The sequence below is a fragment of the Dipteris shenzhenensis genome, chromosome 8 (genome assembly GCF_047967505.1).
Source record: "Dipteris shenzhenensis isolate YYH24624 ecotype China chromosome 8, Dip_SZ_1.0, whole genome shotgun sequence".
NCBI lineage: Eukaryota > Viridiplantae > Streptophyta > Polypodiopsida > Gleicheniales > Dipteridaceae > Dipteris > Dipteris shenzhenensis.
The window spans coordinates 3,049,696-3,073,348 of record NC_141603.1 but is presented as its reverse complement, the minus strand read 5'-3'; the positions used below and the strand labels follow the sequence as shown (position 1 = coordinate 3,073,348).

Below are 23,653 nucleotides of genomic sequence, written 5' to 3'. Positions count from 1 at the left end.
GAGAAGAATGCCACATGGGACTTGGTTGATGCGCCCATTGAGAAAAATGTGGTTGGCACGAAATGGATTTATAAGGTGAAATACCATTTAGATGGCACAGTTGAGAAATACAAAGCCCGTTTGGTTGCCAAGGGGTATGCACAAGAGGAGCGGATAGATTATGAGGAGACTTTTGCTCTAGTGGCCAAGATGACCACCATTCGTTCTATCATCTCTCTTGCTGCGTTTTATGGTTGGTCAGTGTACCAGATGGATGTCAAGACTTCTTTCCTCAATGGAGATCTTAAAGAGGAGGTCTATGTACATCAGCCCCAAGGTTTTGAGGTGAAGGGACAAGAGCACAAGGTATGCAAGCTCAGGAAGGCTCTATATGGGCTGAAGCAAGCACCTCGTGCGTGGTATCAGAAGATACATCAGTTTTTGCTGTCCCAGGGCTTCGTCAATACTCATACAGAGCCAAATCTGTATGTTCTGCAGCAAAAATCAGAATTGGTCATGTTGGTACTATATGTGGATGACATCATACTCACTGGCAGTGATTTGCAGCAAATTACAGCAGTGCAATCTGCTTTATGTCACAACTTTGACATGATAGATTTGGGCCTATTGCACTATAGTCTTGGCATTGAGTTTTGGCAGACCCATGATGGGATTTCTATGTCACAGACAAAGTATTCGAAGGGGTTGTTGCAGAAATTTAAAATGGAGAACTGTAAGCCTATGGCTAATCCATTGGAAAAGGGACTCAAGCTGAGTAAGCATGATGCTGCTGAAAAGTTTGATGGCACTTCGTACAGGCAGTTGGTTGGCAGTTTGATATATCTACGCTCCACACGGCCTGATATTGATATTGCCTACGCCACAGGGATTTTGAGCCAGTTCATGCATTGTCCCACGATCACACATTGGAATGCAGCAAAGAGGGTTCTCAGATATGTCCATGGTACTCTCATGCTCGCGTGAAACACATTGAAAATCATTATCATCATGTATGGGATCGTATTTCTGATGGCTTCATTGATCTCATCTATTGTCCATCTGAAGACAATGTGGCGGATATCTTCACCAAAGCCCTGTCAACAGATCTTTTCTTACGACATCGACATGGTTTGGGGATCTGAGACATTCTCACAATGTCAAGGGGGGTTGTGAAGTGATTCACAATGACATTGTTTTCATGTACTCCCATAGGTTGCATATCCATCTAGATGAATTTGTGCAACCATGGTACTTTAGGTACTGCAGGGTACACCTGAGATATTTCCAGGGTACTTTCAGCCATATCTTTGAGGAGGGATTTGTAAGAGATTACAAAGATATGGTGTTGTAGGCATAAAGTCAACCCTATGGTTGACCAGTAGTACTTGGGTACTATATATACCAAGTACTTGTATTGTTTCATTTGAACATTTCTATTGGAGCTTTCTTGTGTGTGCACTCTTGCTCACTTATGTTCACAACCTGTCTCCACTTTGTTCCTACATACCAGTGGTCCGACATCATCGTTCCGGATGGCTGAACCCCTCTTGTGCATGACCCAATCGCCTAGGCAGAATTTTTCTAGTCTCTACAAGAACCCATTGTGCCAACGCTGCCTATAAGAGATTTTGAGACTTCCTGGTACCGTGGAGAGCTCATCCAGGGTCCCAACCCTTAACAGTGGAGATGAATTTCTCCCATGTACCCCACTTTGAGGAAGGCATGTCGTGAGAGGAAACCTTCCCAAGCTTTATCCTCCTCGAACTCCAAGTTGTTGTAAGTCACCTCCAATAATCCAAGAATCTATGTGTGGAAGATTTTGTGAGTTGCCTTCCCAAAAAAGTGCTCTTTGCGGAAGTGGGTGCATACACGTTCTCTATCACCCATCCTCATTTTTATATGTCCTATTATGAGCTCACCCCGATCATATCACTCCAGAGAGCCTTACTAAAAAAATGCAAACCCCCCTACTACGTCCCATTGGCGATACCAAATATCGCGCCCCTTCCTAGAACGAGACATGAACCATTTGTAAATGTCCACAACTGAAACATGTGCTCCTAGAGCATGGGAATATACATTGATCGGCCAACAAGGGCTCCGTACAACTTTTGCTGGAAGATCAAGTGGTGCGGCTGCTAGCGTGCTTGATTGTGGAAACCATGCATCTTCCAACTCACTAGAGTGCAATGCATGGAGAGAATGGAGAGGCGGTAAACAAGGCCTTCCAATTAGAGGAAGCTTGCATGGCCACTTCTGATCAATTGGACTTTGCTGCAGACTTAGAGGGGAAGTAGTCCAGATCTGTGTGACACAGCACAAGAGGCATCGTTGTCTCCAAACCCACCTTGAGGCCCCAAGACATCTGGAAAGAGGTCAAGGATCCCATCCTATTTGTACAATGATTTAGGCCCTAGGGGCCAATGGAACACTTGGCTAAGCTTCTCGCTCCTGTCTAAATGGATCACTACCACTGCACAACCACAACTGCGTCTATCTTTTGGAAAAGCAATCTAGAAGGTGGCATTGTGGCCATGTGTTAGACACAGCTCTGTGTTAGACACAGCTCTGTGTTAGACACAGCTCCTGCCATCTAAACCTTAAGCATAAGGTCAAAGAGAAACCCCTCGTCTCTTGTGGCTGCAAATTTGAAGCCCCCAAACGGGCGAGTGGAGCAACCCAATACTTCCAATGGTGCTCCCCGTCACGGGCTACAAAATCAGTACTAAGATCTCCAAGTCGACATGTTACTCTGTCATTACCTCAATACAGTTCTAGGTCCTTGGCACCAAAACTCTCATGGGTGTGACTGGTCTAGGCAGCATTTTGGCGGCTGAAACAGAGGAGTAAATCTTGGGAAAGATATACAGGCCAAGACCTGAAGAGGAGGAAGGCTTAGCAGAGAGATCTGAAAGGGAGGAGAGGGGGGGGGACGGGGCATGGGAGCTTGAGCTGATGGAGATTGAGAGGTAGGGGGGCGAGGGGGTGGTGAGGTCTAGAAGGAGATTAGGTGGCAAGGGTGATCCCAGTTGGTAGGGAGGGAGCGGGGGCGACGGAGAGGAGTCAAAGGGTGGGGAAGCAAGCCGATCTCTTGGCAGGCACAGGTGCCAACGGAACTTGCCATGTATCCTGAGACACCACCTCTGGTGAAAGATCGTAGAACTCGTCCCCCTCTGGGGAAACCACATGCTCCGAGTGTGGCACTTCCAGTTGCACTCCTTCTAGGAAGGCCTCTGGATGAGGTCCCATCCTCGTTTGTTGTCTCCTGCGGTCCTGTCTCCTGCTAGCTTTCTTGCCCAGTCTAGTCCAAACCCCTCCGAAGGGGTGATCCGTGGGGTTTGCAGCTAAGTTGGTTGCAGTCCCTATCACCACAATGTAAATATCCTAAGTCAAAGTACAGTTGACCATTTATCTGATCATAATTAAAGAGTTTTCATATGTGTTAATTATGGTCAAAGAATTGACTACGGTCAAAGATACTTGACTCTGGTCAAGTAAGCCTGACTTTGGTCGAGGAGACTTGGTTTATTACCAAGAGAGTTAATTGCGGTTAATCAGAGAACCATAGAGTTGACGACGGTCAGAGAGTGTTGACTTCGGTCAACGAGACTTGGCATGCGCCAAGAGGGTTAACTACGGTTGGAGAGCTGTGCCAACTTCGGTTGGAGAGACTTGACTATAATTAAGGTGCCTCGACCCCCTTAATTATGATCAAGAGCGTTGACTTAGGTCAACCAGAGAATAAATATATATTTTTATATTTGTTATGTATGCTCATGTGTTTAGTGGGGACGCCCACCATGACTAGAATTAGTCCACAATGTGTTATTTGCATGCAAAGCGCTAACAATTAATGGGTGCCATGGTGGTGTGCTTTAATTAATTGTTGCAAGTACTAGGAAGAGTTATTTTCCTAAGCACTATGGGAGCCTAACAAGCATCTAGGAGGCGGTTCGCGCGACCAAGTGCTTCGAAGACTCCAGAGTTGCCCTTAGTGGCATGTAATAGGACTTGGTCTAGATTTAAGACAAGTGGCATGTTGCCGATTTGAAATGAGCTTGAAGCTCTTGTAATATGGATTCACGTTGGATTTTTGTAGCAAGCAGCTCTACGCTGAACTTTTGTAATAGCTTTCTCTCTTCATGATTAAAAACCTTCGGGGGGGTCCAGCCCGACGTTTTGTCCTGGGCCCTAGTGCATCTGTAGAGAGAGGGAGTGAGAGAGAGCATGAGAGAGAATATTTGCAGTAATTATCTGAGCGAGGTTTCATTGGTATCAGAGCTAAGGCAAGGATTGCCTCCTATGGCGACCTCGATCAAAGAATTCGTGAGCAAATAGGCTAGCTCTAATGCCCAACGTAGGTGCGGGAGATGTGCAGTTTTTGACGTCCCTCAAATTGCTACAAGGGACTCTCTGGCTGTAAATGATTGACGAACGCGTGTGATAAAATCACAAATGCCAAAGGCAGCCGGCCTGACAAGGGTGCACGGGTGAAGCTATGGAGAGGTCTTCATGCTTGAAGTAGCGCAAGGGCTCTGAGAGTCGAACGCTAACGGAGCGCTTCCGACGTTTTGTCCTGGGCCCTAGTGCATCTGTAGAGAGAGGGAGTGAGAGAGAGCATGAGAGAGAATATTTGCAGTAATTATCTGAGCGAGGTTTCATTGGTATCAGAGCTAAGGCAAGGATTGCCTCCTATGGCGACCTCGATCAAAGAATTCGTGAGCAAATAGGCTAGCTCTAATGCCCAACGTAGGTGCGGGAGATGTGCAGTTTTTGACGTCCCTCAAATTGCTACAAGGGACTCTCTGGCTGTAAATGATTGACGAACGCGTGTGATAAAATCACAAATGCCAAAGGCAGCCGGCCTGACAAGGGTGCACGGGTGAAGCTATGGAGAGGTCTTCATGCTTGAAGTAGCGCAAGGGCTCTGAGAGTCGAACGCTAACGGAGCGCTTCCACGACAGACAGCTTGACGTGCAGGCAACCCAAGGCTTGGCCATGGAGCTCTTTGCAGGCGACGTAGGCGTTGTAGCGTGGGTTGCAAAAAGAGGCGTGAAGGTTAATTGTAAAGCACCGCTCATGTGCAGGCTCAGAGCGACGGTCACCGAGGCGCGGGCGGGGCACTCTGCATAGGCGTTGCTGAAGAAGAAGGGCGCCGGCGTGACGTGCGATGTCAGTGAGCCAGCCAAGGTTTGAACCTTAGGCTTTGGCTGATGTGGCAGCCAGCGTGGCAGCCAAGGTGACGTGGCAGGCAAGGCACCAGCTGACGTGGCACACACGTGGCAGAGGCAGTCAACAGACAGGCGTCCACACGTGCGAGCTGACGTGGCAGCCAGGTGGCATGGATGTGCATATGATGACGTGGCACTGACACGTGGCAGACAGCTCAGCAAACGACGTGGCAAGACACGTTGCAGGCTGATGTGGCAAACGAGTGGTTAGTGTAACTTTGGTTAGTTAACCCTGGTCAAAGGTCTAGCTAACTTGACCCAATCAAACTAGTTTGGTCACTGTAACCAGATTGTGACCAGTCCAGTTAGTCCAGTTGCAGACTAACCAGACCAGAACCATTCAGTCTGGTTAGAGTAACCAGCCGGTTACTTCATCTAGTTACTGTCCCCCCCCCCAAAAAAAAAAAAGACAGTTCTAGCCATCAATTTTCACCTATCTGCCAGACTTTTACTGTCAGAAAAGAAGCAGAAAAGCAGAGAAATCAGAGATTTGCAGAAAAGATAAAATGTATGCCTTTGTGCACTGGAAAGATGAATCAGATGCATTCTGAGTGCTTTTTGCAGCAGCCACAAAAGGGGCAGTACAGTTGTTGATGCTTTGGCAACTTTGTGGGTTTATGCTTTGAATTGACAGCCCATTACTGGCACAAGTTGTGAATGCAAGACACCCTCTTGTTGAGGTACTTTCTTTCTGAAAAGCAAAGGCTGAGTGCATCGGTTGCTTACACAGTGTGTGTGAGAGAGTTGCAGATCTCAGACAAGTTGCAGAGATGGCTTCACAGCAACATGCCCAATCATCCCATGAGGGAATGGCAGAGTCTAACCAGGTACAGCAGACTGAAGCTTTACAGACAAACAAAGAGAATGCCTACAAAGAGTTGATTACTCAGTTGGGAGAGGCAACAAGCGATCCCTTGTTTTGCAGGATGGTACAACCTCTTTTTGAGGGAAAGCCAGAGAAGCCTCCCTCTGGAGCAGATCAGGAAGAAGTGGTGGTGAGCAAAAAGAGGAAAAGTGTAGGTCCTCTTCCCAAGAAGAAGAAGGCGAAGCATCATCACAGTTCATCTAGTTCATCTTCATCTTCTAGCTCTACCTCTTCATCCTCGACATCACCTCCTTCTTCGGGATCTTCAGAGTCAAAGAAGAAGAAGAAGTCCAGCAGGAAGGCAGAGACTAAAGAATTCAAGGATGGTGGGAAATCGGTAAGATTTGCCACTTACAATGGCCAGTATGGCCAAGCTGAAAAGGCTATGCAGTTCATAAGGCAGTTTGATGCTGCCTTTAGCCTGGAAAAGTTCAGTGAGTCCTCAAAGCTTCGTATGGTTGGTTTACACTTGAGTGGTACAGCCAGTGCATGGTGGATAGCTAAAACAGCCAACTATGTAGCCCCCAGGAAATGGAAGGACTTCAAGAAAGCTTTCTATAAACAGCTTATTCCCAAACAGTTTCGGGATCATGTCCTTCTGGGTTGGGAGAGCATTCATGTGGAAGCACAAGATACAATAGAGTTTTACAACCAAAAATTTTGGGACGCATACTTGTAGGTTTCGCCTTTCAAGAATATTTCTGACAAGACTCAACTCAGGAAGTACAGGGCAAGACTCACTCCAAAGATACAAGCCCAAGTGAACACCAAAGATATTAAAGAAATATCAGATCTCATGCATTCAGCCAATGTGGCTAGTCTCATGTACATGTAGGATCCTACTGGTGTGCCTTCACTACAAGCAGGGTTACCGGGGGATAAAAAGCCACCGACCCCCAAGTTTGAAACAAGAGAGTTTCCCAAGGCTCAGAAGAGGGGATTTCAGCCTCAGAAGCCGAGGGGAAACCAGGTGCAAAAGCCCTATAAGGGAAGAGCACAGTTTACCCCTGAACATGTTGAAACTTTCAAGAAAGAGGGTAAATGCTTCAGGGTGCGGCAAAGAGGGGCATGTGCAAGATTTTGCCTTGTCTTCAGTTTTACTCATCAGAAAGATTCAAGAATTGCTATTGCAGCTGTGTTTTCTGACTTGCCTATGCATCACCCAAGAGATGAGGAAAAATATTTTGGAGGAATGCCATGCACCTCCTTATGCTGGACTTAGAGGAATTAGAGTAACAACTCAACCACTAGAGAGGTATTTCTTTTGGCCAGGGATGCGGAAAGATATACATCAGTTTGTTACTGAATGCCTTACGTGTCAGAAAGTGAAGTATGATAGACGAAAGGCACCTGGCCTACTTATGCCTCTTCCCGTGCCTCAGGCACCGTGGGAAAGTATTGCAATGGACTTTATTTTTGATTTGCCAAGATCAAAGTCAAGGAATGATGGGATTTGGACTATCATTGATAGATTCAACAAGCAAGCTCATTTCATTCCAGTTCGCAAAACTATAAAGGCAGATCAGCTAAGCTTTGCATGGTGCAGATCTTTAAGTACCATGGTATGCCTAAGTCCATTGTCAGTGATCGAGATCCCAGAATGACGAGTCTATTCTGGAGAGCTTTATTTGATAATATGGGGACGAATCTGAATTTTTCTTCTTGTTTCCATCCCCAGACAGATGGTCAAAGTGAAGTAGCAAATTCTACAGCATTGGATATGCTAAAATGCTACGTGGGTGACCAAGGTTCAGACTGGGAAAAGTACCTACCATTGGTAGAGTTTGCTTACAATAATACAATACACAGCTCTACAGGGAAAGCCCCCTTTGAGGTCATTTATGGGAAGGTGATTCTGCCACCTATCCTGAGGACCAAGGATGAAATATTTGCAGCTGATCAGTTTGTGAGAGACCTCCAGACAGCTTACAGCCAAGTCCAAGGACAGCAATTGAAAGGTCTCAAGAGAAGCATAAAAGAGCTGCAGATAAGCATAGGAGATAGTTAAATCTCAAGGAAGGGGATTGGGTACTTTTGAAGTTTGAGAAAGCTAGGCTCCGCAAGTTTAAAGGCAAACGGAAAGTGTATGCAAAGTTATCTTTCAGGTACTATGGCCCTTTCAGGGTTACAGAAAGAATAAATGAAGTTGCATATAGGTTGGCATTGCCAGAGCATTGGAGGATTCACAATGCATTCCATGTGAGTCTTCTAAAGAAATTCCAGGGGCCAGAGACTACAGAGCTAATATCAGAGGATCCACCAGAAGTAGATGAGCTGGATGAGGTCCTTTAGCCAGAACAGATTGTGTACCATACTGTACGCAAAGGCGCTCAAGGCAAGGAGTTTTACAGGTATCTTGTAAAATTTAAGAATTATACGGCATTGGATGCCAAGTGGATGGATGAAGACATGTTGTCCGATCATCCACAGCTTTTGGATGTTTACAAGAAAGCTTTTCAGTTGAGTTCAACTGAATAGAAGCCGAGGGGATGTCACCACAATGTAAATATCCTAAGTCAAAGTACAGTTGACCATTTATCTTATCATAATTAAAGAGTTTTAATATGTGTTAATTATGGTCAAAGAGTTCTTTTAATGGTCAAAGAATTGACTACGGTCAAAGATACTTGACTCTGGTCAAGTAAGCCTGACTTTGGTCGGGGAGACTTGGTTTATTACCAAGAGGGTTAACTGCGGTTAACCAGAGAGCTGACGACGGTCAAAGAGTGTTGACTTCGGTCAACGAGACTTGGCATGCGCCAAGAGGGTTAACTACGGTTAACCAAGATGTTTCAACTTCGGTTGGAGAGTTGTGCCAACTTTGGTTGGAGAGACTTGACTATAATTAAGGTGCCTCGACCCTTGGTCAAAGCCTATGATCAAGAGCGTTGACTTCGATCAACCAGAGAATAAATATATATTTTTATATTTTTTATGTGTGATCATGTGTTCAGTGGGGACGCCCACCGTGACTAGAATTAGTCCACAGTGTGTTATTTGCATGCAAAGCGATTAATGGATGCCATGGTGATGCGCTTTAATTAATTGTTGCACGTACTAGGAAGAGTCATTTTCCTAAGCGCTACGGGAGCCTAACAAGCATCTAGGAGGCGGTTCGCGTGACCAAGTGCTTCAAAAACTCCAAAGTTGCCCTTAGTGGCATGTAATAGGACTTAGTCTAGATTTTAGACAAGTGGCATGTTGCCAATTTGAAATGAGCTTGAAGCTCTTGTAATATGGATTCACGTTGAATTTTTGTAGCAAGCAACTCTACGCTGAACTTTTGTAACAGCTTTCTCTCTTCATGAATAAAAACCTTGGGGGGGGGTCGAGCCCAACGTTTTATCCTGGGCCCTAGTGCATATGTAGAGAGAGGGAGTGAGAGAGAGCATAAGAGAGAATATTTGCAGTAATTATCTGAGCGAGGTTTCAGTCCCCGACTAGGGATAGTCGGGCTCAGCCTCCTAACCTCTTGCTGATGGTCTGGAGGCACTTGGGGACAAGAGAAGGGACACCCTTGGCTAGGTGGCTCATCTATCATTTTCTAATTTCCTCGTGGCTCTATTTGGAGGATCTACAAGGATATTTTGTTGGAAATTCCTTAGTGTTTGAGGAGAGATCACTTGTACTGGACAAAGTTCTTCCTTCTACGCTATAGGGATCATTTTCTGATTTCCTCCTGGCTCTATTTGGAGGATTTACAAGGATATTTTGTTGGAAATCCCTTAGTGTTTGAGGAGAGATCACTTATACTGGACAAAGTTCTTCCTTCTACGCTATAGGGATCATTTTCTGATTTCCTCCTGGCTCTATTTGGAGGATCTACAAGGATATTTTGTTGGAAATTCCTTAGTGTTTGAGGAGAGATCACTTGTACTGGACAAAGTTCTTCCTTCTATGCTATAGTGATTCTAGCAGTCAGTCCCAACGCTGGTTACTTTGTAATATAGGCATTGTATTACCGAAATAAGAAATATACCAAGGGGAGAGCTGAAAGACTTAAAACTCCTTAAGGAAGTTCCCAACATGGAATACAAAACTTTGAAGTGCAAAACTTACCCTTATGAGTTGCAAAGGTTTATTGCCATGTACAAAAGAATGAGAGCTGAGGGGGGTTTGTAATATGCATTTCTTGATGAAAGAAATTAAAATAGAAAGCCAAGAGAGGAGAGGAAGAGAGGAGAGAAAGACTTACTTGACAAAACTGGATTGAAAGTCTTGGCATTGGGCTTGTAATGGCTTTGCAATCACTTCACGTGTCAATATCATTTACTTTGTCCAAAGAAACAAATACCCTTTGTAGACACTTCAGAATCTTTTGTTGAGACAGTTTTACAATGTAATTTGCTGATGAGATAAATTAGAATAGAAGAGGACCAAGAGAAAAACAAATACCCTTTGCAGACTCTTTTGTTGAGACAGTTTTTTACAATGTTATTTCCTGATGAGATACATTAGAGTAGAAGAGGACCAAGAGGAAAAGATGGACCTCACAAAGCCAATGACTGATTTTAAGACAGTGAATTCACAGCCTTGGCATTGGGCTTTGTGCAATCAGTGCACACTGTCAATATGAATAACTTTAAAACGATGAAACTGATATAGTTTGTACACACTTCAGATTCTACAGGACTACTACTGTTTAGGATACATATGAGGTTGTATGCTCAGCATAAAGTGACATATGATGCAGCCTCTTGGAGTGGAGGAAATAGCCTTTGCAACAGAAAGGTGTCTGTTGGAGTAGACGAATAAAACATTCCAGACCTGGGCCTATATGACCAAGTGGGAATGGCAAATAGAAACGACTGCTCACCATTAAATATTTAATTATAGCAAAATCTGTTTGACTCTTATTAGAAGGTCAATAGAACATGATGTATTTTTGAGATACATGTGAGTCCACCCTGCTACAGGCCTGCTCGAAATCCAAGAGTAGGGAGTGCAAGTGACTGAGACTCCTGTCGGGACCACTCAGTGGCCTCCCAAAGGGTAAAGATGTTGTCCAGGACGCTCCTCTCCTGGATAAAACCTGGTTGCATGTTGTGTTTGCGTGGCCAGGATGCGACATATCAAACGATACTTCACTTGGGGCATGGCAGCTTGGTTGATAGATGCTTTTTCCATAGAGATGGTCTCTCCAGGCTACAGAATAGATGGTCTAAGTGTTACTCACTTGGATATTGAGGACACGGTCCCTTCCTCTCGCTAGAGACCTGAGTTCTTTCTGGAGGACGATGTCTAGGAGACGGTGGACAGCATCATAGCCTGGAATATTTGGGTAGTGTGCTGCAGTTTATTGATTGGGGGGCAGAAGATCCAACCTGCAGCCACCCTCGCCAACATATGGCATTATATGATCTACACCCTGCTTGTAGGATGCTTGGGAGTAGGGCACAGAGGAATCTAGGAAGGGCATGTGTTACAGACTTTCTCTATTTACTGGAGTAGCACCACGAGTATCCTCCCAGCCAATTCCTGTTAAAGCGTGAGAGCTCTCAGAGAAATCGAAATCCAAAAATTCACGTGAAGGTACATTCTCCTTCTCTCACTAACTCCAACAAGCCCCATCTCCCTTGGATCTAGATGCCACATGTCATCAGCATAGGGCCTTTCCTAATGCATCTTTTCACCCCTCTCTTGGGACACTTTAATTTCCTTTGCCCCTAGGCACATTGCTTGCATTAGGCCCTTAGCCTCGCAAGTGCTAGCATCTCCCGCATCTGAACCACAAAGTTCGCAGCACTAGGCACTCTCTGAGGTACTCCAGCTATAGTTGGATTCGCTGGTCTATAACCATAGTTCAACTCAAACGGACTGAACCCTGTAGAGGAATGTTTTCTATCATTGTAGGCAAACTCTAACAATGGCAACCACTTGTCCCACGTATGTTGCCTCAATGACACATATGCCCTCAGCATATCCTCTAAAATCTGGTTGACTCTCTCCATCTGACCATCCGTTTCAGGATGACGATCCCCACTACTCATTCCCAACTCAGTCCTTAGTGTGTCAAATACCGCTGTCCAAAAATGACCAGTAAATCTGACATCTCTGTCTGACACTATGGATCTAGGCAATCCATGCAGATGAAATATATGTCTAATAAACAAATCCGCCACTTGCGGGGCACTAACAGACTCTCTAGTCGGAATAAAGTGAGCCATCTTGGTTAGACGATCAACCACCACAAGGATAGAATCATACCCTCCTTGTGTCATAGGCAGCCCTACAATAAAGTCCATGGAAATGCTCTCCCACTTACTTAGTGGTATCTCCAAGGGCTGTAAAAGTCCGGGTGGCTTTACCCGCTCAGCCTTGCTTACCTGACACGAAAACACCGTGCCACATATTCATGAATATGCTTTTTCATCTTTGGCCAAAAGAAATCTCGCTTCACGAGATCATATGTCTTCTCGACTCCTGGATGTCCTGCACATGGGCTATCATGGCATTGTCGAATGACTCTCTGCCTAAGATCATTCTGACTAGGTACTACTACCTTGCCATTTCTTTTCAGCATACCATCCCTTATGGTATATCTTGCATATGTTTGGCCTTTTCTAGATGCCAGGTCATCCTTTTCTTTCCCGGGTCTAAACACATGAGCTTTAGGCCATAAGCTCTGGACAAATTCGTCCACCTTTTGAGTTTCTCTAATCTCGGTCATTAGAGCACTCTCTAATACCGTAAAACTCATATTGTGCATAATGCGAGACAACGCATCAGCAACCTTATTATCCTTCCCTCTTCGGTACCGAATCGTCAAATTAAACTCCTGCATGAGCTCTGCCCACCTAGCTTGGCGGCCCCTCAAGTCAGGCTGTTTACAAAAATGTTTCAGAGTATCATGATCCACATCCACATCCACATAAAACTCTAAACCATACAAATAATGCCTCCATGTTTTCAAAGCATGGATAACAACATACAACTCCAATTCATGAGTTGGCCAATTCCTTTGAGAGGGAGAAAGCTTCTTGCTTTCAAAGGTTACTGGCCTTCCCTCTTGAAGGAGAACTGCTCCTACCGCAATGCCACTTGCATCGGTTTCCAGGAACAACGGTTTCTGGGGATCAACTATTTTTAACACCGGTCTTGTGACCACAGCTTGTTTTATGGTGTTAAAACTTTCTTGTTGATTCCGTCCCCATATAAAAGGTACTTTATCTGAGGTCAGATCAGTCAATGGCGATACTATTTCGGAATACCCTTTGATATGCCTTCTATAAAATTGGACAAATCCCAAGAATGATCGCAAAGTGGTCAGACTCTGAGGGATTGGCCAAGTCAATATCGCAGCCACTTTCTTTGGATCCATTTCTACCCCCTCTGGAGTAATTATGAATCCTAAATATTCAAGCCTAACCATACACAGTATAGTTTTCTTTTTATTTACATAAAGACTGGCTTTCCTCAAAGTACTGAACACTATTCTTAAGTATTCACGATGCTCAGTAATACTTTTACTGAACACTAGAATATCGTCAATAAAATGTACTACAAACTTTCCGATATATGGACATAGTAAATTGTTCATAAGCATGACGAATGTAGCAGGAGCATTGGTAAGTCCAAAGGGCATTACCAAAAATTCATAATGACCAAACCTGCTTCTGAAAGCGGTTTCATGCACATCCTCGGCTCTAATCCGGATCTGATGGTAGCCACACTTAAGATCTATCTTGTTGAAAATCACGGCTCCATGTAATGCATCTAGCAAATCATCAATTCGAGCCATCGGATACCTGTGCTTAACAGTGATATTATTCAATGCTCTGTAATCTATACAGAGGCGAAACGTATCATCCTTTTTCTTCTTTAATATCACTGGCGAAGCAAAAGGTGAGAAACTTGGTTGAATCTGCCCCAACTTGAGATATTCTTCCAGTTGTCTACGCACCTCCGCCTCTTCAGTAAAACTCATTCTATAGGGAGGCCTATTTACAGGTTTTGCCCCCGGGATCAGTTCAATCTTATGCTGAACATTCCGCTCTGGAGGTAACCCATAAGGTAACTCATTCCTAAAACATTCAGAGAACTCCTCTGCTATTAGATTAGCCAGCTTGGCCATCTCACCACTTTGTGCAACATCGGTGCTAGCCGAAGAGTCATCAACCGGCTCTACCGATGCTGTACAAAGGAATAAAAGCTCTTCTTGAGCTTTTCGGATTTCCATCACGGAAACCAACGGTCCCTGAGGTATATCTTTTTCACCTCGTAAGACATAAAGCACATCATTCATCTTGAATTGATATACGTGCTTTTTCCAATCAATGGCTGGATTCTTTCTAGAATGCCACGCCATACCCAGGGCTATATCTGCATGAGCAAGCTTAGTCATTTCAAAATTAAGCTTCTCAGCATAGTCCTGAATACGAAGCTCCAACTGGGTAACCCTTTGGTCCCATACTTCAGTTGAACTTCCATCTGCCATCTTGACTATATATGCATAGTCAGATGGGCTACTCTTTAACTTCAGTCTCTTCACGAGCTTAGAGTTAATTACATTGTGAGTTGATGCCGAGTCAAACAACACAATGACATCATGATTGGCCACTTGCCCTTTCATCTTAATTAACTCCGTATTATTAAAGGCTGTATACCCCGTTGCTGCGGGCTTAGACATGATGTTATCAGGTGCACTCGTTACCAGCTTAGCAACAGACACACATAATAAACAAGGTACTGACCTCTGAGAAGATCCTGCTAGCTGAATATGTATCTGTTCCGCTCTTGGACTTCCCTCCATTTCCACGTCGCATTCTGAGACTACCATCTCAGCCATCCAATGATCCTTATTTCGTGGACAATCTTTCCACTGATGAGGCTGAAGGCAACCAAAACACAAGTCTTCTCTCCTCGCTTTTTCTCTTTGCTCTGGGTTTAAGGGAGACTTTGACCAAGCCCGGGCTGCCATTGGTGTTACTTTCCTCTTCGCTCCAATGGTGGTACTTGATTTAGGAGTTTCAGTTGGTTTCACCTGCTTGGCTTGACCACTCGGCTGAGAACCACTCCCTTTACTAATCCACTTCTTCTTAAACCCAGATTTCTTCTGGTACCCATACTGGGTTCCGACCTGCGCAAACAGACTTGGCCTGCTATCCTTGGCATCTTCATAGTTCAGGGCTATGGCTATTGCATCATCCAACGTGTTCGCATACTTAGCACGAACTTCCATTTTAATCCGATCATTCAATCCAAATATGAAATCTTTCACTTGGATTGATTGAGGTAGGGGTTCATCAACCTTCATTACGCTCTCTCGAAACTTATCAGTGTATTCTGCCACTGACAAATTTCTCTAACAAAGGTTTCTATACTGATTCCAAGCTCGGGATGCTTTGTCAGGAGGTAAGAAGTGTTTTCTAAATTCTCTTTTAAACCCCTCCCAGGTAGTGGATGCAATACCATCTATCTGTTGTTTAATCCACCACCGATCCGCTGCCTCGCTAAACATGTGGGTGGCCTCGCGGATCTTCTTGATATCATTTCTGATTTCACAAATGGCGAACGCCTCGTCCCATTTGTGTAACCAGGTCTCAATGACATCAAAACTACGGTCATTCATCCGATTAGAATACTTTTCCGGCCTATAATTGGCAATATTAGGTACTTTAGCCTTTCTAGGCTCGACCGTTTGGACACTAGACTCCGGTTCCATTGGAGTCTTTCCTTTCTCGTCTCGAGAAGGTCTGACAGACATACTGTGTATCACTCTTCTAAGTTCAGACTGCCCTGCATTGGCCTGTAACTATTGCGCTAATAACTGCTGCAAGGCATCCTCAAGTAATGCAATCCTGCCAGATAAGGTGTGAGCTACTGGGCGCGACACCTGCTGGGTCGGCCGGACTCCTGACTCACCAGGGTCCCTTTTGGAAGCTCCTTCTTCTGCTTCCATTCAGGTCAATGGGTGTTTTGCTTTTTTTTTTTTTTTAATAATTTAAAACACCGCTTTTCCCTATACTAGGGAAATTCTTACAAGTCAACTCTGACTAAAGCACACAGGCCTATACACAAGCATATCTGACCCTGCTTTGAACCACAAGCCTACATATGGGCTGGCTATCCCTTCATGCAAGCTAAATATTCCATTCAAGCTAATGTTCCAAAAATAAATAAAATGAGGAGAACAGGAGCAAATGATGTCGAAAGCCCCCTGGTCTGTTCGCTCCTTTTGCTTCTTCTACCAAAGCGTTGCTCTCTGTTTGGAATTTGTCCCAGCCTACGAGCTGCCTACGTGACCTTGGAGGGCTCTGACTGTGAGTCCGCTAGGGAAGCAGGTCGAAATTCATCACGAGCCAATCAGCCACGTAGCCATAGAGCGTAGGCGCGGGATGTATGACGGAACAGATAGCGATCGTCAACCTATCACCTGTTTTCACAGGCTCCCAGATCCTCCGTAATCTCTGCCTGCGCGTCGCCCATCCACGTATCGCATCGAAGGCCTCCCGTAACACGAGCCCCTGTTAAGCCTAAGCAAATATTACGAACAGTCACCTAACACACCGCAAACTCCTGCTAGCCAGTGCGGGAGGACCACCGAACAGACACGTCGCTCATCTTCATTTCGTCGTATCTCACAGGCAGCAACACCTCCAAAATTTATTGCGCAACTCTGATAGCGAGCTCGTCAATTCGACTGCGTCACGCTGTCCCGATCGTCGATCACGTTTCATCCGATTACACAGATCCCCTCTCTTGGTATCGCTTTAGATTACGTTGTCCTCGCCAGTAGCTTGCACTGTAACTTCAGAACGTTGTCTGAATTCGTGCTTTCTGCCAGCTCGTTCTCTTGCAATGCAAACCCCTCGTTCAACTTGAGAGCTTTGATACCAAATGTTACAGACTTTCTCTATTTACTAGCGCAATATTACGGGAGTAGCACCACCAGTATCCTCCCAGCCAATTCCTGTTAGAGCGTGAGAGCTCTCAGAGAAATCGAAATCCAAAAATTCACGTGAAGGTACATTCTCCTTCTCTCTTCTACTCCAACAAGCCCCATCTCTCTAGATGAATTCGTGCTTTCTGCCAGCTCGTTCTCTTGCAATGCAAACCCCTCGTTCAACTTGAGAGCTCTGATACCAAATGTTACAGACTTTCTCTATTTACTAGCGCAATATTACGGGAGTAGCACCACGAGTATCCTCCCAGCCAATTCCTGTTAGAGCGTGAGAGCTCTCAGAGAAATCCAAATCCAAAAATTCACGTGAAGGTACATTCTCCTTCTCTCTTCTACTCCAACAAGCCCCATCTCCCTAGATGGATCTAGATGCCACATGTCATCATCATAGGGCCTTTCCTAATGCACCTTTTCACCCCTCTTGGGACACTTTAATTTCCTTTGCCCCTAGGCACATTGCTTGCATTAGGCCCTTAGCCTTAGATCCACCTAGTCTGGTGCTATCAGCCCTCACCTAGGACCTTGACATTAATTCCCTCCCGATCATTTACATGAAGCGCAAACAAATATATTACAAACGTAGATCCTTAAGGGAAATGTCGACTGATTCTTCCGAGGTCATGCTACCTCGGCTAGAGCGTAACAGCATGTTTCTGCAAGGCATGTCTTGGAGGCTTTTTTTCCTCTCATGGAGCGAGGTCCTCTGGTTGTATAGCCTTCCACCCTCATTGGCACTGGTTTCCAGGACAATCTAGGCAATGAGCTGGTGTCCTGAGAAGCACATTGCATAGCAGCCAACTTCTCCCCTTTTATTGGTCAAGCGTCCCATGGGTTTCCTGACTGATCTGTAGTGTTTCTAATAAAAGGTTCTTTTCTTTGGGGGGAAAAACATATTGCTCTGTAGTAAAAGGCGAAACAAAAGTTCCAGCCATCACTTGCTTGAACTCATCCCATATGAAGATTGGAAGCCTTGAACGACTGTTGACCTCATGGAATATGAGTCTCAAATGAAATCATCCTCACAAAACAAAGACAGGAATTTCTTACAAAGAGACTTTAATGCAAAAACAACAGTCTGCCTTGACAAAAGTGAAATACTAAACAAAAACAAAGGTGGAGTGATCTGAGATGATCTTCAATAGCCATGGGAATTTGGGCTCTTAAATGCACAATAATGCTCCTACTAAGGCGTGTTTCCTGTTACAAACTCAGAGGCTAGTAAGCGTGGCTCAAAGGCCGTGAGCTTGGCTCAAAAAAGGCTCAGAGGCTCAACAAGCATTGATGTGCAGAAACTCAGATTTCTAGGGAACAATTGTCAAAGAGGTTGATCACACATGACTGTGGCTTTATCAATCTACCCAAAAAATGACTCTAAGCAAAGAAAACTAACAACATGGAGAACAAGGCAAAAAAAAAAGACAAATTTACCAGTCATTTTGGGGGACTACCTGGGCAGAGGAAGCAACTCAACCATATTATAAATAGAAAATGTCAAGGACGAAGAATCCCTCCTCATTAGGAACAGCTACTGCACTGTAGTGCACATTCTTGCATCTTTAGAGAAGAAGCTGATGAAGCATATGGCAAGAATGCCCCAAAGATGATAGTGTCAGTGAAGGGCAATAGGAACAGCTACTCAGGGTGTTAGCTCATGACTCTCAAAACCGAGGTTGGAGCTCTGCTTCAATCGATCAAATTGGTAGATGCTGTTCTGAACCAATTGATTGCTGGAAGAACCTTATAAGAAAACGTAACGAAGCTACTGCTGGCTGTAACAAAAAACAGCTACTGACAATCCTGTTAATGCCTGCTCGTACACAGCATCAGATTTTTCCCATTTCTTGCAGGTGACGTATCTTTTGATACACACGTCAGATTGCAATGAAATAAAAACAAAAAAATGTACTTTACAACTTTCCTTTTGATCTCAAAGCAAGATTCGGTGTGTATCTCCAGATATCTTTGTTGCACGCTCCACAAGTCTCAAAAACAATGCCTCAGTCCTCAGCAAGTAGCTTTCAATGGAGGTAGTTGACTAGAGTAAACAGCTACAACTATAGCAGGTGGAGAGGGAGCAAGCTGAGCTCTGATACCAATTGATGGAACAATGAAGCTGGAGAGTCAGTAAAGCTATGGAGTATAGAAATGCAACATAGCTGAAATAAAGAGAGATACGAAAAACTGCTCTATGTTTATTCAAATGAAAGTCCTCCTAAATAGGCTGAAGAAACAATTATTGTACATCATCTATGATGTAAGACTTGAGAGTCCCGATCCACAATTCTCTCCTCTATTATCTCAAGTTACACCATCTCACCAACTCTCCAGAACACACCTACACACATACATGTGGTCACACACAAACGCACACACAATGGGGGCATGCACAGATATGACTCCAAATCTTAAAGCCACATACCCACAACTCAAACTATCAAGGTTTGCCCTTCCAACATGGCCCTTCTCCAAACTTTCAATTTTCTGCTCCAATGTAGACCGTCCCTTTGAGAGCTGAGACATCTATAGTCTATTTGTTGCGAATCCAGAATGGGATGATTTAGAAGAAGATCTGCTTCTGTGTTAGGGAGGGTAGCATCATTCATTTCCTTATTGCCCATATCTTGCAACAAAATTTCTCTTCTGCCCTTTGTTTTGGGAGGTTGATGCCATAGCAAGTCAGGGATTTGTGCATTCTTGCAATTTTCAGGACTTAACCTTCAATTCAGCTTAATTTCAATCACAGTAATGAATTTCAAAAGTACGAGCGCTCCCAAATAGCAAATCTGTTGTAAGCAGTAACTCGAAATCCAGACCAATTCCAAAAATGAATACATGATAGGTGGTGTCAAGAAATTTAAAGAATAGCTACACATTTAGCTTCTGTGGCGCTTGTGCTTGCTACGAGAAGGTTTTTGCAGGATAATCACTTCAAACCTGATCCAATCCCAATGAAACTTGTGTTACAGCTTCTGCAAGCCTAGTGAAATTGCTTACCGAAACTGATTTAAAACTATCAGTAAATCTGCAGATCGTAGCTTTTATAGCTTACAGGTGGTGTTAGAGAATGAGCAACTGCAAATCAAATCAAAACTCCTTGATTTTCAAGCAATTAGCACATATTTGTGCTCAAGAGAACATGCCAACTCTTTTGATGTAAATAAGACTGAACTCTAACCATTTCGAAATTTCGGCCTTTTAGGTGGTGACAGTGGCAATCTGCTGATTGGCTAAATTTCTGATGTTGAATTTTGCACGAAGCTAGTATATGGTCCAAGCAATTATTGCTTCTATTTTCAGAGATAATGGACAAGTATATCTATGCAATACTTGTCCTAAAAAGGGGGCTGATACCGGATGAAACAGAACTACTACTAAGTACAAGAAAAGATGATTGATAATCATAAGATGTCCTAGCAAAGTATAACAGAAGCCCTTTTTCTGTAATTATAGTAAGAAGGCCAGCATTGTTTGTATATGGGATAAATGAGCTGCCTATGGTCCATGGCATGCTCACATTATAAGTACAAAACTACACGAGTATTAAAAGAAGTGTAAATGGGAACGGTTTTAAATGTAGCCCTTACAACTGAAGCTAACGGCCCTAACATTTTACTAATGTTACAGTCCTGCCCCTTTTCCTCATATGACACTCACAGGTGAGGTCTATTCTAACAGGCTTTGGGTTAAGCTGAACTGACTATCCCATTGCAGTGACAAGATTGGGGTTATGTGTGTGTGTGTGTGTGTGAGAGAGAGAGAGAGAGAGAGACAGACAGACAGACAGACAGAGAGAACACTAAATATTCCTCTAATACCATGTGCAGGCTCAGAAGAACCGACAAATGATGACTTCTACCACTCTCTAAGAAGGTACATTCCTGATGGACATGAAGATCATATCAAAAACCCTGGGGTAAGATACTATAGCCCTGCCAGTTCTAAGGAGCATGCTTTCTGGATTATTTATCTGTATTCATATGAAGAGACAATTATGGATTTGACTAGCATCATCCTAATTGTGCCTTTATAGAAATAAATCTCTCATATATTTTGGGTTTGCTGTCCTATGTTGTATGCCAGTGTATTGTGCGGGCAAGTACTGCATTTCCAGGAAAGACAACCAAGATCTGGTGTGCTACCGGTCCACAACATGATCCAGGTACACATCTCTTCAATCAATCTATAGTTGCAATTTGCAATTTTAGGCATGCTCTCTTCCAATGATTGAAAGTATAGTGTACATACTCTATAGATTGACCCTCTTTTATTGTCTTTCTTGGGCTTGCAGCCACTTGCAGAGATGTGATTGCTGGAAAGATTGGCCCCCTGGATGATTGGAAACCTCCCAACGTGACACTAGGTCCGACTTTACTTGCTCCAGCTGGGAATTTTTATAAAGATGTCATCGATTATCGTTTCACAGGACCACAGGTAACTTTGTGACCAGCATGTGACCAGCGAAGTATTGATTTCAAAAACAGCTGAGGAACCAGGCTATTCAAGGTTTGGCTGTTGTGTTCTGTAGAACACACTCGAACCAGAAATTCCTAGCTATTCAAGTCAGCTTTTTAGTAAAGCCTATGCCAGTGCTCATGAGGTAAAGAATATTTCAGTAACTCTTGCTTATATCCTTTAATCACCTTTTTTGTAGTCTTATTTTATTCTATGATTTGCAAAGAGGCACAGAGAGAGAGAGAGAGGATGTTCATTTTTTAAGACACTGTGCTGATGTATGGAAACAGGATTACAAAAGGAATTTGTTGAATGATATGACAACCAGGTCATTTGATGGGCTACTTGTATGAGGTCAAGGGTTCTCATACTAAGTTTCTGAATGGGCTTTGACAAGCATCCTTTTAGCTCTTGCCAAGGGCAGGCCTTGAGCATGCATGTAAACTAATTGTTCATGCTTTTATGTATGCCTTCCAGAGCCATTGAAGATAACAACTAACGTTTTGAAATGGTTTTTCAACCTGTCGTAAGTAGGCTCATAGTTCAGCCATTCAATTGTTAAGGTCAGAAATTGTGTTGGGGAGGTTGAGATTTTCCCCACAGGTTTACAAGGTGCTTATCTTTGGTGTGATTGGAAGAGAAATTGTTTTCTCATTCAATAACATTAAGGCCATGTTTCCACATTCTTAAAAAGCAATTCTGGTGAAGCATTCAAAGTATTTAATTTATAACAAAACTCCTTGTCTGCTCGATTCATGGGGTACATTGTAATGTGCTGGCAGATGGACGTGATGGGTGTTGTGTCTGATCAAATGTTGCATATAACTTGTGCATTCCTATAGCACAATTCTCATGATACCTATGTCAGAGAAAGTGCAGGTTTGCAGTGGAAGTAGAACAACAAACTCTTTTCGATCACACACTGAAGTATGGCACAAGTAGTCAAGCTATCTGTCCTACAACAGTAGACATCAATATCCTGACCCTCTGAGGCATAAATCTTTCAAAGTCCTCCATCCTAACCTCCTGTCTTTGCATCCCTCCTTCGTCCTGCACCGTAAATGTGAATGAGGACTGTCCTTAGGTCCCCACCCCCAAAAGCAAGATCTAAGATACCCAAGCCATGAATGAGCCTGTGCAGCTTGTGGCTCTTGAGCTGCTCTTCAGCCCTCAGAGAGTGAAACTAAACTGAGAAGACCCCGAGAAGATTTAATTGCTGCACTCAGCCTCTCTCAGAAATTTCTCTCTCTCTCTCTCTCTCTCTCTCTCTCTCTCACACACACACACACACACAGCACTAGGGCCCAAGGACAACAGTCTGGCTAGACCCCCCCCCCCGCCCCCCCCAAGGTTTTTATTATTAATAGAAATTATGAGGACATACGTTCTGCCGCACACAGGCTTGAATTCAAAATACATATGCAAGTCCTTTTTACAAAAGATCTCTCAGCTCTCTTTCTTGGCAACATGCCACTTGTCCAAATCCTAGATGAAATCCTAATTACATGCCTCAAAGGGTAAACTTTGGATTCTTCGAAGCACTTGGTCACACGGGTGATTTCCTAGATGCTTGCTAATCCCCATATTGCTTGGGTGTTCAACCCCTCTTGGTACTTGCAAGAATTAACTAAAGCGCACAACCATGGCACCCGTTAATGGTTAGTGCTTTGCATGCAAATAATAATCTGTGGATTAATCTTAGTCACTGTGGGTGTCCCCACCAAGCAAACATGCACAGATAACATAGAACAACTTCTCTGGTCGACCAAGATCAAAACCCTCTTGATCATAATTAAGGGCTTGACCGCCAGTCGAGGCACCTTAATTATGACCAAGTCTTTCCAACAGAAGTTGGTACATCTTGGTTAACTGTAGTTAATTCTCTTGGCGTAAGCCAAATCTCGTTGATCGAAGTCAATACTCTCTGATCGAAGTTAGCTCTGTGGTTCTTTGGTTAACTGTAGTTAATCTTCTTGGCCTAAGTCAAGTCTTTCTAACTGGGGTTAGGGTTATTTAACCGAAGTTAAGTGTATTTGACCATAGTCAATACTTTGATCAATAAAAGATAACTTTTTGAACATAATTAAATAAATTAAGAACTCTTTAATTATGATCAAATATATGGTTAACTAGAGCTTTGACTTGGGAGTATTTACAATTTGGTGACATCCCCTTGTCTTCTATTCAGTTGACCTCAACTGAAAAGCTTCCTTGTAAATGTCT

General features: G+C 43.8%; 1 protein-coding gene across 5 annotated transcripts in view; it reads left to right on the top strand.

The window, feature by feature from the left end:
- The window catches only part of LOC147898967 (uncharacterized), a 31,164-nt gene extending 9,069 nt beyond the window's left edge, over nucleotides 1–22,095 (top strand). For all 5 annotated transcript variants that reach the window (XM_087378519.1, XM_087378520.1, XM_087378521.1 and 2 more), the window contains 5 exons: nucleotides 20,803–20,891; nucleotides 21,059–21,137; nucleotides 21,267–21,409; nucleotides 21,504–21,575; nucleotides 21,721–22,095. In XM_087378519.1, coding sequence (XP_087234645.1) covers nucleotides 20,803–20,891; nucleotides 21,059–21,137; nucleotides 21,267–21,409; nucleotides 21,504–21,575; nucleotides 21,721–21,783 — 446 coding nt within the window. In that variant the 3' untranslated portion in view covers nucleotides 21,784–22,095. The remainder of the gene's footprint in view (nucleotides 1–20,802; nucleotides 20,892–21,058; nucleotides 21,138–21,266; nucleotides 21,410–21,503; nucleotides 21,576–21,720) is intronic.
- Nucleotides 22,096–23,653: the final 1,558 nt, after the last annotated feature.